This window comes from Theropithecus gelada, chromosome 14 (genome assembly GCF_003255815.1).
Source record: "Theropithecus gelada isolate Dixy chromosome 14, Tgel_1.0, whole genome shotgun sequence".
NCBI lineage: Eukaryota > Metazoa > Chordata > Mammalia > Primates > Cercopithecidae > Theropithecus > Theropithecus gelada.
In genome coordinates, this window is record NC_037682.1 from 19,230,657 (window position 1) to 19,244,189 (window position 13,533).

General features: G+C 53.1%; 1 protein-coding gene across 1 annotated transcript in view; it reads left to right on the forward strand.

Moving 5' to 3' along the window:
- Positions 1-13,297, forward strand: part of AMBRA1 (autophagy and beclin 1 regulator 1) — a 198,534-nt gene extending 185,237 nt beyond the window's left edge. The window contains exons 18-19 of the mRNA XM_025357274.1: positions 736-929; positions 11,743-13,297. Of these exons, the coding sequence (XP_025213059.1) occupies positions 736-929; positions 11,743-12,233 (685 nt within the window). The 3' untranslated portion in view covers positions 12,234-13,297. The remainder of the gene's footprint in view (positions 1-735; positions 930-11,742) is intronic.
- Positions 13,298-13,533: the final 236 nt, after the last annotated feature.

Genomic DNA, 13,533 nt, shown 5'->3' on the forward strand with positions numbered 1-13,533 from the left:
CGAGGTCAGGAGATCGAGACCATCCTGGCCAACATGGTGAAATCCGTCTCTACTAAAAATACAAAAAATTAGCCGAGCATGGTTTTGTGTGCCTATAATCCCAGCTACTCGGGAGGCTGAGGCAGGAGAGTCGCCTGAACCCGGGAGGCGGAGGTTGCAGTGAGCTGAGATTGTGCCACTGCACTCCAACCTGGGTGACAGGGTGAGACTGTCTCACCAAAAAAAAAAAAAAGAGTTCCAGTGCTTTCCCTCCAAAGTGGAGCTCTCAGTTCACTTGGAAATTCAAGAATTCAAAGTGGAATCTTACGAGCATACAGTTGGAAGGAAGGTAAAACTAAAGAGAGAAAGGACCTTCTTCCAGTGCTCACTCTTTATCCCATGATCTCAGCTGCTGGCCTCCTGAATTTCATTAGTGTCTTTTCGTATCAGCCATCTCTACAGCTCCTCCCCACTCCCTAACAGGGGCCTGTTGTTGAAGGGCATGACTGAGCCAGGGTTGCACAAGACTGGATGTTTCTGTGGCCTTTCATTGTCCCAGGGTATAGACTAACCTTGGGAGAGAATGGACACAGACAAGTTAACCACCATCAAGAGGCAGTTGCAGGAGCGCAGGGCTTCTCTTAGCCAGCAGGGCCTGGCCCACACTGCCCTGAGGATTGGCACAGAGCCAGCAGAGTGCTGTGCGGGGCGCTGTCCCAAGCCCCACCTGACTTCAGTCTGTCTTTCTCTCCCTAGAACCAGCAGAGCCACATGGAGGACAGACAGAGACATGGGGCTGATGAATGCCATTGGGCTGCAGCCCCGGAACCCTACCACCTCAGTGACATCTCAGGGCACCCAGACTCTGGCCCTTCAGCTGCAGAATGCCGAAACACAGACTGAGAGGGAGGTGCCGGAGCCAGGGACAGCCGCCTCAGGTCCTGGTGAAGGTAGGAGCCATGTGGTGCTGGAGTGGGTGGGAGAGGGACCCTAAGACCGTGTGAGTGCCACTTCCCACTCAGGATGCATACCCCGTCCCATGTCTGGGTGATGCCCACCTGGTGGCATTAAGAGCCTCCTCAACAGTGACATGGTTTCCCTGAGCTGGGTCACTCTTGCAGCTCGCCTCAGCTCCCACCAAGTATGCTGACTCCCTCTCCTCTAAAATGTGAGGACCCAGGCTCTTTTTCCAAAGAGAGAGCACAGAAAGCCTGGATTGAAAGGGCTAAAGGGAGACTCGTTCCTGCAAGCTGCCATTCCAGAGGAGTGCACCCCAGGCCTTAGCTTCTGGGGCCAAACCACAGCCTAGCTTGTCGTCCCCCTACCAGTATGGCAGATTTGGGACTGCCCCATGGGAGGACCTCTCACACTCCTGTCACACCTGGGGCTCATTGCCATTTTGACTGCAGCCTGGCATAACATCAGCCCCTTCCTCTCACCTATTTCAGGTGTGGCTCTGCCACACTCGGCCCTGACTGTCTGTGCCAGCCTCACACTTTTAAAAACCAATTAGCACTTCCCAGCAGCAGAGCTCGAGCCACTTAGGAGTCCGTCAGCAGCTGTGTTAAACAGGCTGTTCTCACTCAGTTGCTGTCCTCACCCCCACCCCCAGCCCCCTTGCTGGTCGTAGCTCCAAACAAAGCAGCCTCCAAACAGACACATTTTCTAAGTCTGTGTTGAGCTATTTGCCCAGAAGAGACCATGGGAGGAAAAGCCATGGTGCATGTCAGGCAAAGAATAACAAACATACCTGTCACCCCAGGGAACGGCTTTCTACACCGCAGTGCCCCTCAGGGTCGTGCATGGTCGCTCTCGATGCCATGAACTGAGAATTTTCAAAGTGAAGTCCCTCTTTGGTCTGTAGCACAGCCCACCTCATGCATCTGTGCTAGGTGGACGCCCCTCACTGGGGCCATGACCTTTAGGTGGTGCTGGCTGAAGCAGCCAACCTTGGCTGTGAGCCTCTAGTAGGAGGTGGTGGAAGGCTCCTTCTGCCATCTTCAGGCCCTTTTTGCAGGTTTCTGTGGACTTTGAGCTGCTCCGGAGTCCATTAGGCCTATTCCAGGAAGCCTGAGGGCCAGGCAAGAGGGAACCAGCACAGGCTTCTCCAATGGAGCCAGCAGGCCAGCCCTCTCTCTCAGTAGGAGGCAGACCTCTCAGAGCTCCCAGTAAACCCTGACAGCGGGAGGGGTTTGGAGAGGGGGGCCATACTCTTAGGCAGCCCCTTCTTTTTATTTTTATTTATTTATATTTTTCTTGAGACAGAGTCGAACTCTGTCACCTAAGCTGGAGTACAATGGCGTGATCTCAGCTCACTGCAGCCTCTGCTTCCCAAGTTCAAGCAATTCTCCTGCCTCAGCCTCCCAAGTAGCTGGGATTACAGGCATGTGCCACCATGCCCGGCTAATTTCTGTATTTTTAGTAGAGACAGGGTTTCACCATGTTGTCCGGGCTGGTCTCGAACTCCTGACCTTGTGATCTGCCCGCCTAGGCCTCCCAGAGTGCTGGGATTAAAGGCCTGAGCCACCATGCCTGGCCTCTTTTTTTATTTTTTGAGAGTGCAGTGGTGCAATCTCAGCTTACTGCAACTTCTGCCTCCCAGGTTCAAGTGCTTCTCTCTGCCTCAGCCTCCCGAGTAGCTGGGATTACAGGTGCCCGCCATCACTCCCAACTAATTTTTGTATTTTTTAGTGGAAACGGGGTTTCGCCATGTTGGCCAGGCTGGTCTGGAACTCTTGACCTCCAGTGATACGCCTACCTCAGCCTCCCAAAGTGCTGGGCTTACAGGCATGAGCTACCGCACCCGGCCAGCCCCTTATGTATGTTTGTAGTATGTATATATGCATATACAAATAGCAGTCAATGGTAGAGAGTGTTGTCTGTTTTGTTTTGTTTTTGGGATGGGGTCTTACTGTGTTGCCCATGCCCTTGAACTCCTGGGATCAAGAGATCCTCCCACCTTGGCCTCCCAAAGTGCTGGAGTTACAGGTGTGAGCCACCACACCCAGGCCTTTTTTTTTTTTTTTTTTTTTTTAATTTAAAGACAGAGTCTCAGCAGGGTGTGGTGGCTCACGCCTGTAATCCTAGCACTTTGGGAGGCTGAGGTGGGCAGATCACTTGAGATCAGGAGTTCAAGACCAGCTGGCCAACATGGTGAAACCCTGTGTCTACTAAAAATACAAAAATTAGTCAGGCATGGTGGTGGACACCTGTAATCCCAGCTACTGAGGTAGCCGAGGCAGGAGAATCACTTGAACCTGGGAGGCAGAGGTTGCAATGAGCCAAGATCACACCACTGCAACCCAGCCTGGGCAACAAAGCAAGACTCTGTCTCAAAAATAATAATAAAAATAAAATAAATAAAGACAGAACTTCAGTTGGGCATGGTAGCTCACACCTGTAGTCCCAGCACTACTCCCAGAGGCCAAGGCAGGAGGATCCCTTGAGTCCTGGAGTTCAAGACCAGCCTGGGCAACACAGCAAAACCCTGTCTCTACTAAATATACGAAACATTAGCTGAGCATGGTGGCACACATCTGTAGTCCCAGCTACTCTGGAGGCTTGAGGCAGAAAGGTTGCTTGAGCCTGGAAGGTGGCGACTGCAGTGAGCTGTGATGTGCCACTGCACTCCAGCCTGGAGACAGAGCAAGACCCTGTCTCAAATATGAATAAATAAAGAAAGATAGTCTCACTCTGTTGCTCAGGCTGGAGTACAGTGGCACCATCTTGGCTCACTGCAGTCCTGAACTCCTAGGCTCAAGCAATCTTCCTGCCTCAGCCTACTGACTAGCTGGGACTACAGGTGTGCGCCACCATGCCCAGCTATTTTTTTTTTTAATCTTTTTTTTTTTTTTTTTAGAGACAGGGTCTCACCGTGTTGCCCTGGCTGGTCTTGAACTCCTAGCTTCAAGCAAGCCTCCCTTCTTGGCCTCCCAAAGTGCTGGAATTACAGGCATGAAGCACTGCGCCCAGCTAGGCAGCCCCTTCTGATTTGATTTCACTGAGCTTTTACTATGTATCAGCCACTTGGGCTGTGAAGACAAATAGGCCTCTCTGTCCTTCCATGGGGAGCTCGCAGCCTAGAGAGGGAGATGGACGCCTAAACTGGTCATTGTTTTGATGTGATGAGGACCTCCGGAGCACAGAGGAGGAGGGTCCTGTGCCCAGCCTATGAGGCTTAGGGGAGACTCCTGGAGGAGGTGACCCTGAGCCTAGTCTTCAAGCATGAGTAGGAGACAGGTGAAGTAGGGTGGTGGGGAAACGTTCCTGGAGACATGTCTCAGCACATGCAATGGCACCAAGTTCAAAGACATGTTACTGCATAAAGGACCACTAATTTGTGTTCATGGCATGTCTGGTGCATGTGGAGAACTGAGGCTGGATGAGTGGGGAGGGCAGGATACTGGGGCTGAAGATGACGTGCTGGGGCTCTGGGAGCAGGAGCTGCCACCTTCAGAAGTATGTCTGCTGGTGTTTCACCTCCCAGAGAATTCTCTGCTGTTTTCTTGGTTAGCATGCAGCCCATTTCTGGCTTTTAGTCAATTATAAGTTCCTTTCATTCTTTTGGGGGGATGGGGCAGAGGGTGGCGCAGAGGGAAGGAGCTCTTTTCCCTGGTTTTAGGAGGCAGGACCTGGTTCCTTGCCCCACTATCCCCTCCTCCTGTAAAGTAGAGTGGGTGGTAGAGGATGGCCCCAGCTAAGCTGAGGCTCTGGTCAGCGGGAACAGCAGGCAGAGTGAGACCGGGCAGCTGGCTGCTTCTGCCTGCCTGCGTCCCTGCATGCTCTGCCTAGACTCTGCACCCTCAGCTGTTCCACACACCATACCCCTTTCAGAAATCAGTCAGGGCAGGGGAGGTGTGGGTCAGAGGATATGAACACTTGATGGATGGGTGTCAGTGTCCAGCCTTGTCCCTCCTAGGGCAAGGAACCTTGCTCTGAGGCACTCATACCACTATTCTGCTGTCAGACTCTTCAGGGGAGCCCAGGAATCAGGGCTCTCTTTGGGCCCAGATTTCACCATGCAGAAGCCGCTGGCAGGTTTTGTATTGACAAAACCAGAGCTGCAAGAACATGGATAACGAAACCCTCTGGTCAGGGAGTTCAGCTGTTCTGGGCTGGGCTAGAAGGGAGATCCCACCTGCACTCACACCTACTACAGGCACCAAGATTTATTTATTTTGTTTTTATTTATTTTTTGAGACAAGATCTCACTCTTCCATCCAGGCTGGAGTACAGTGACACAAACACAGCTCACTGCAGCCTCGACCTCCTGGGCTCAAGGGATCCTCCCCACCTCAGCCTCCTGGCACATGCCACCACACCTGGCTAATTTTGTTTTGTTTGTTTGTTGTAGAGACAGGGTTTCACCATGTTGCCCAGGCTGGTCTTGAACTCCTGGGCTCCAGCGATCCTCCCGCCTCGGCCTCCCAAAGTGCTGGGATTATAGGTGTGTGCCGCCACACTCAGTCACCCAGATTTATTAATGTGGGAAGCCTGCTCTGCTTGTAGTAATTGCTGTTCTGTGGCCTGCCCCTACCCACTCCCCTTGGCCTTTTTCTGTCAGCACCAAAGGGTTCCTAGGCTACTTCTAATTTTCTTGTTCTACAAAAATTTCGTTGAAATCCATTCAGCTCTTTCCAGACTTTCCAGGAGGAGCGCTCCACGGGGGTATTTGCACACATCAGCTTTTTTGCATGTTCGACTTTAATAAGAGTTTGATTTCTCCCAGAATTTGACCCTACAGCAAGCTTTCCTACCCTTCTGGCCAAGAGGGTAGCTCGAAAAGGGAGGGAAGCATTTCCTGGACTCACCATTGGCTTCCAGCACTGATACAGTGCCTCCCTAGCTTGCAGTGGGCATTCGGGGCAAGCATGGAATGCATGAGTTGAGCTGAGCTGAGGCAGGGCCCTGCCTCCGAGCATGGCTGTGCCCCACTATTTGGAGAGCACCATGGCTGTGCCTCTGACCCGTAGCAAAGGTCATCTGAGCCTCTGTTTTGTCTGGTGAAGATGGTAGGTAGACCAGCAGCAGTAGCCTGGGCCCTGGGCCAGGAAAAAGCAAATGTGAAGAGGGAGGGGCTGGAAGACCAGTACTCCCAGAGGTCAGGAAGGGCAGCTCCTCCTATGACTCTCTGAGCCTCAGTTCCCTCTTCTCTTCTGGCAATGAAACCTCTAGAATTAAATATGGTTGCAGGGCATGGTGGGAACTTGTTGATTCTACCCTGGCCTCTGCTTCTAGAGTGCACCTTAGGACTTGCCAAGGAAGAGACCTCATGTGAACTCTAAATCAATTTCCTATTTTCAAAGACAAAAACAGATGCTTTTGCTACAGAGAAGAAGACCGCAGAATTAACTCCCTGTCTGCTACTGTGCCTGGATCCCTGACTGTGACTGCCATTTCCCTCTAGCCCTGGTGTTTTTTCTCTTGAAAAATGTACCAGCTGCCCTCAGTTGCTCTTAGCCTTGGCTTAGAGTTCCCAGGAGGGAAGCACAGCTCATAGTTCTGTAGGCTGAAGTTGTCCACATCCAGCCCTGGGGGAGCCATTTGTTTGTACATTTTTAAATCTTCCATTCATTCTTTTTTGAGCACTTACTTTGTGTCTGGTATTGTGTTAGGCACCATGAATTCAAGGGCACTGTGGAGGGAATTACATTGAGATGAATCCGTTGGGTCTCTTCCCTCAGAGAGCAAGTCCAGAGAGAACTAGACATCTAAATGCTTCTCCAGTGGCTCATACCTGTAATCCCAGCACTTTGGGAGGCTGAGGCAGGCGGATCACAAGGTCAGGAGTTTGAGACCAGCCTGGCCAACATGGTGAAACCCCATCTCTACTAAAAATACAAAAAAAATTAGCAAGGCGTGGTGGTGCATGCCTGTAATCCCAGCTACTCGGGAGGCTGAGGCAGGAGAATTGCTTGAACCTGGGAGGTGGAGGTTGTAGTGAGCCGAGATCTCGCCACCGCACTCCAGCCTGGGCAACAGAGCGAGGCTCCATCTCAAAAAAACAAAATAAAATAAATGCTTCTCCTGCAATGGGGCAGTTACAAGACCAGTTTTCCAAGCATCCTTAAGTCTGGAGCCCCTGTGAGGAGCCTGGGAGCCCTTTTATTCATCCATACACGTATTTGACAAATACACGCCCTGTGTAAACCCACGTGTTAGACTTGACTCAAAAGTGAATACAACTGAGTCCAAGACCTTCAGGAACTTATAGGCCAGAAGAAAGATGCCACAGCCATGGGGAGGTGTCAAGCACTTTGAGGCCCCAGAGAAGGAGCAGCCCCTTCCAGCTGGGGGACCAGAGAGAACTGGGTGGCAGAGGAGACGGGACAAGAGCATGGCACAGTGTGCACAGCGTATGCCCATCTGTGTAGCCAGGGAGCAGGGCTGCCGGGTACCTGCAGGAATGTGGGGTCAGGGCAGGAAGGTCTGCAGCGTGATAAGGGCCTGGCCAGAGAGCCCTCAAATGTCAAGCTAAGGAGTTTTGACTACTGTGAGGGCTTTTGTAGCTTCTGGGTTTTAAACAGGGTACAGACTTAACAAGAGCTTAATTCATCAGAGCTGAATTAGGATGGTCATGGCAACAGTGTGGAGACTGGATGGAAAGGGAGGAGACTGGTAGCAAGAAGCCCAGTTAGGACACAGTCACAGCCATAGAGAGGGGTGGCCAGACCTGGAGCCACAGGCAAGCAAGCAGTGGGCTCAGACTTGAGTGCCAGCAGCAGGGCCTCCCCCAGAGCCTGGGAAAGCCCATCCGGGGCTCTCTGGGGGCTTGGCTGCAGTAGCACCCATAGGGCCCCAAGGCAACCTGTTTTGCCCCTGGTAATCTACCTGAAAAGAGCTGAGCTGGGCATGGTAGCTCACGCCTGTAATCCCAGCACTTTGGGGTCCAGGTGGGTGGATCACAAGGTCAGGAGTTTGATACTAGCCTGGCTGGCATGGTGAAACACTGTCTCTACTAAAAATACAAAAATTAGCCGGGTATGGTGGCACATGCCTGTAGTCCCAGCTACTCAGGAGGCAGGAGAATTGCTTGAACCTGGGAAGTGGAGGTTGCAGTGAGCTGAGATCACGCCACTGCATTCCAGTCTGGGCGACAGAGCGAGACTGTCTCAAAAAGAAAAGAAAAGAGCTGAGAGTTCACCAGGCACAGCGCCCGGCACAGTGCACTCCAGTGCCAGCAGGCCTCAGGCCAGCCATGGCACGCCCCAAACCATGCTGTGAGGGCTTCAGTGCACAGAGTTCTTAGAAAGCAATGGGGCTGCAATGGGCACGGGGAGGGCCCCGCCTCCCCAGGCAGCCCTTTACTCCCAGAGTAGAATCTCTGTGGGCACCAAGTCCGTAGGTTGACCTTTTTCTCTTTACCCTCTCTGCCCCACTGTTAGAAGGCTTTAAACCCTGAAGACGGGGTTGACCCAGTACTCTGAGAGCCCTTCAGGTTTTCTCTCCTTCTGCCCTGGGAGCTAGAGCCAGGCATCCCAGGAGGAAGTGGGGAAGGGCAGCCACTTTGAGGGATGGAGGGCAGCGCTTTATTGGGGGATCTCCAGAAAAGCAACAGAGGACATAATGCTGAGGAAGATCGTCTAAGACTGGGGCTGGGCGCAGTGACTCACCCATGTAATCCCAGTACTTTGGGAGGCCAAGGCAGGAGGATTGCTTGAGCCCAGGAGTTCAAGACCAGCCTGGGCAACATGGAAAAACCCTGGCTCTATAAAAAGTACAAAAAATTAGCCAGGTGTGGTGGTGCATGCCTGTACTCCCAGCTACTCAGGAGGCTGAGGTGGGTGGATCGCTTGCACCAGATAGGCTTAAGCTGCAGTGAGCGGTGTTTGTACCGTTGCACTCCAGTTTAGGTGACATAGCGAGACCTGGTCTCAAAAAAAAAACCCTGTAGAAAGAACCAGAAGCATGAGGCTGCCAAGTACTAATAAGAAGGGTGAGGCCGGGCGCGGTGGCTCAAGCCTGTAATCCCAGCACTTTGGGAGGCCGAGACGGGCGGATCACGAGGTCAGGAGTTCGAGACCATCCTGGCTAACACGGTGAAACCCCGTCTCTACTAAAAAATACAAAAAACTAGCCGGGCGAGGTGGCGGGCGCCTGTAGTCCCGGCTACTCGGGAGGCTGAGGCAGGAGAATGGCGTAAAAACCCGGGAGGCGGAGCTTGCAGTGAGCTGAGATCCAGCCACTGCACTCCACCCTGGGCGACACAGCGGGACTCTGTCTCAAAAAAAAAAAAAAAAAAAAAAAAGAAGGGTGAGCGATCTCTTTGGGCCTTAGATGCCACCAAGCTGTGAAACCAGCTGGCCTGGAAATCCAACTCTAATGAGGCAGGCAGAGAGAAGGGAATGGATGGGGTTAGGGGAGCAAAGAAAGTCTCATAAAAATAGCTGGTGGCAAGTACCCCAAAAGGAAAGAAAACTCACCATCAAAACCCCCAAAACTGCAAAATCCCAAACAGTAGCTGATGGAGACAAATCAGCAGTTCAGTGGAGTCATCTCTTACAGCCTGGGAGCCTTGATCATAGTTGCCCATGGTCTTAGCCTGGTTCTCACCCTACCAAGAGCTGAGCAAAAGGCTGGAAGGGAGGTCACACAGGGACAGAGCTCCACTGCTGCAGACCCCAAGTTAATCACAACAGGCACTTTGACCAAGTGCCTGGGCTGTGTGTTAGCTCCTTTTCTCTCTCTAGCGCTGTGCAAGGTAGACGGTAGGGATTTTTTAGGGATTTTTTCAAGGTCACCCAGCAAGCAAGTGACAGAGCTGAGATTTGAGTCGAAGTCTTTTCTGTTCCCACACAAGTGAATGCTCGGGCCTTTCTGGAGAGGGGTGGTGGACAGATCCTGCTTTCCCTCCCCAGACCTGCATTTTGAAGCCTGGGGCCTGTGCTGGTCAGTTGACTCTCTCCAGGGAAATATGGCATCAGGCATTGAGCCCCAGGAGAACAGTAACTGGGGAATAGCTTGTGAAGACTAGGGGGTAAAGGGAAAGAAGAGAAGGAAAGAGCCCTTCCAGGGAACAGTTAAAACTCTCAGCTTCTGACCAGGCACAGTGGCTCATGCCTGTAATCCCAACACTTTGGGAGGCCTAGGTGGGCAGATTGCCTGAAGTCAGGAGGTTGAGAGCAGCCTGGCCAACATGGTGGAACCCTGTCTCTACTAAAAATACAAAAAATTAGCCAGATGTGGTGGGAGCCTGTAATCCCAGCTACTCAGGATGCTGAAGCAGGAGAATCACTTGAACCTGGGAGGCGGAGGTTGCAGTGAGCCAAGATTGTGCCACTGCACTCCAGCCTGAGTGACAAGAGCAAAACTCCATCTCAAAAAACAAATAAAGGCTGGGTGCAGTGGCTCACTCCTGTAATCCCAACCCTTTGGGAGGCTGAGGCGGGCTGATTACCTGAGGTCAGGAGTTTGAGACTGGCTTGGCTAACATGGCGAAACCCCGTCGCTACTAAAACTACAAAAATTAGCTGGGCGTGGTGGCAGGCACCTGTAATCCCAGCTACTCGGAGGCTGAGGCAGAAGAACGGCTTGAACCTGGGAGGTGGAGGTTGCAGTGAGCTGAGATCACATCATTGCACTCCAGCCTGGGCGACAAGAACAAAACTCCATTTAAAAAAAATAAATAAATATGGCCGGGCGCAGTGGCTCACGCCTATAATCCTAGCACTTTGGGAGGCTGAGGAAGGTGGATCACCTGAGGTCAGGAGTTCCAAACCAGCCTGGCCAACATGGCGAAATGCTGGCTACTAAAAATACAAAACTTAGCCAGGTATGGCAGTGCATGCCTGTAATCCCAGCTACTCGGGAGGCTGAGGCAGAAGAATTGCTTGAACCCAGGAGGTGGAGGTTGCAGTGAGCCAAGATCACGCCACTGCACTCCAGCCTGGGCGACAGCGCAAGACTCTATCTCAAAAAAAATAAAATGGGCCAAGCGCGGTGGGTCACGCCTGTAATCCCAACACTTTGGGAGGCTGAGGCAGGAGGATCACGAGGTCAGGAGATCGAGACCATCCTGGTTAACATGGTGAAACCCTGTCTCTACTAAAAATGTAAAAATTAGCCCGGCATGGTGGCGGGCACCTGTAGTTACTTGGGAAGGTGAGGCAGGAGAATGGCATGCACCCAGGAGGTGGAGCTTGCAGTGAGCAGAGATAGTACCACTGCACTCCAGCCTGGGCAACAGAGTGAGACTCCATCAATCAATCAATCAATATAAAAATAAAAGCTCTCAGCCTCCTCAGGGGCTTTGAGGAGGTAACACAGAACTATGCTGAAGGAAGACAGCGTTGTAATGAAGCAGAGCAGACTGTTTCCCTTTCGGCCACACCCATAGGGTACTTACTCTCTTTCCAGAGAAAGGGTGGCATACCCCAGCCCAGCCCTAGGTCTGCTGAGTTTCTACAGCAAGGAGCAGGCAGACAAAGCCAGCTGTCTGAACTTGCCTCCTTGCACGCTAAGCTGCCACTGGTACTGAGAGAGCTCATTGAGGCCAACCTGCTGCCTTCTAGGCCAGTGCTGCCTCTTAACTGGCCATTCTAGGCCTCAGTTTCCCCACCAGGAAAACAGAAGTATGGATTGTGATCATTTTGGGGGATTTGTCTAGCTTTCAAGACTCAGACTGGTTTTCACAGTGATGGAGGGAGTCTTTCTCTATCCTGCGTTTAGCCAAGAATCCCCCAGCTGCTACCAGTGGCTGCCCACCTGCCTCAGAGGCCCAGACCAGCAGCCAATTCACTCTCTCTTCTGCTTTGTACCTGCCAGGTGAGGGATCAGAGTATGGTGCCAGTGGAGAAGATGCACTCAGCAGGATCCAGAGGCTGATGGCAGAGGGCGGCATGACAGCCGTAGTGCAGCGGGAGCAGAGCACCACCATGGCCTCCATGGGCGGCTTCGGCAACAACATCATCGTCAGCCACCGCATTCACCGCAGCTCTCAGACGGGCACTGAACCTGGTGCCGCCCGCACCTCCTCACCCCAGCCCTCCACCTCTCGGGGACTGCTCCCAGAGCCCGGGCAACTGGCAGAGCGAGGCCTAAGCCCCCGGACAGCTTCCTGGGACCAGCCTGGTACCCCTGGGCAGGAGCCAACCCCACCACCCTTACCCTCCTCCCCTGTCCCTGTTCCTGTTTCCCTTCCCAGCACTGAGGGACCAACCCTCCACTGCGACTTGACCAACAACAACCACCTTCCGGATGGTGGCAGCAGCAGGGGGCACTCTACAGGCCCTAGGGGAGAACCACGGAACAGGTAGAGACAAACATTGCACTGGTGCCTCCCCTCGAACCGCCAAGCAGAAACCGGACCTCACAGCTGACTGGGAACTGGACGTGCGGAAGAGCTGCTGGCTGCATCAGGGAACAGGAGGAGGAGGGTCGGGGTGGAGAGGAGGTCAGTCAGTGGGCACGAGACAGTCGAATGGGCAAGGCCTGCCTCGGGGAACTAGAACCTTCGAGGACATGGAGCCCAGGAGAGCCACACTGTGGGCTTAATGTGAATGGAGGAGCGAGTGGGTATCCTGCCAGACACCCCACTTTCTCCTAGTAACATGGGCTCAGGGGACTCAGTCCTGGACAGGGAGCCTCCAGAGAGTGAACAGTCTTCCAGATCTGGGCCAATCATCCTGGACAGAGGCCCTCGAGGCAGCTTTGCCCTGTCCACCTGTTGGGTGGGCAGAGCCACCAGGAGCCCAGAAACAGGAGGAATGGCCTGGCCCTCAGAAACCACCTCCAACTCTGAGCCTTCCAGAGCTTCAGCCTCTCTTCATCGTCTTACCCCACTGAAACCAACAGGGGTCGGGCCAGGCTCCCAGATTCCTGAGGACAGGGACTTCGGCATTTACTAATGGGGGACTACTGTGGGGTAAGGGGGCAGCCTGCTTGCCTGATACAGGATGGGGTCAAGGGACAGTGGGCAGGTCCTCACTCAGGAGTGGGGGGTGTAGGCTGGCCGGCCCCCAGGGCTTGTCCACCAGTCTCCTCCTCCCCCCAAGGCCCTCAGAGCAGCGTCTGTGGGTGTCAGTATTACCTGAGCCTCGGCCAAAGCTAGCCCAAGGCTGGGGAAGGGGAGGAGACTCCAGGTCGGAATGTGAGGTCTCAGTCTGTGATTTAAGGTGTTGCATGTGGACTCTTAACTGTACGTGTAGTTTCTAGTGGAGAAATCAAGGCTCTGATCATTTTGTTTTTAGTATGAAAATGTGATTTCCTTTCTGTTTGTAACTCATCATAGAAACATTGTGGTGGGAGGAGAGGGGATAGTCTACAGCTAACGAGGGAAACACCAAAGATCACATCATTAAAATGATGACATGCCCCTCGCCAGGCTCCTCTCTCTTATTTCCACGGAGGATGGGGGGAGGGGTGGGGATTGGGAAGTGAGGGGCATTGAACTGGGCCAGGCCCACCCTCCCCCGGCTCCGTTTCTGGTGCTCTCCTAGTGGGGTGCAGTGGACCCATTTGACCCCTTCGCCAGAACTGGTCAGGTGAGGGCTGCCACCTCTGCTTCATACCACTTCTCTGTACGCCACAACTTCCTGCTTCCCTGGGGCCTGCTAC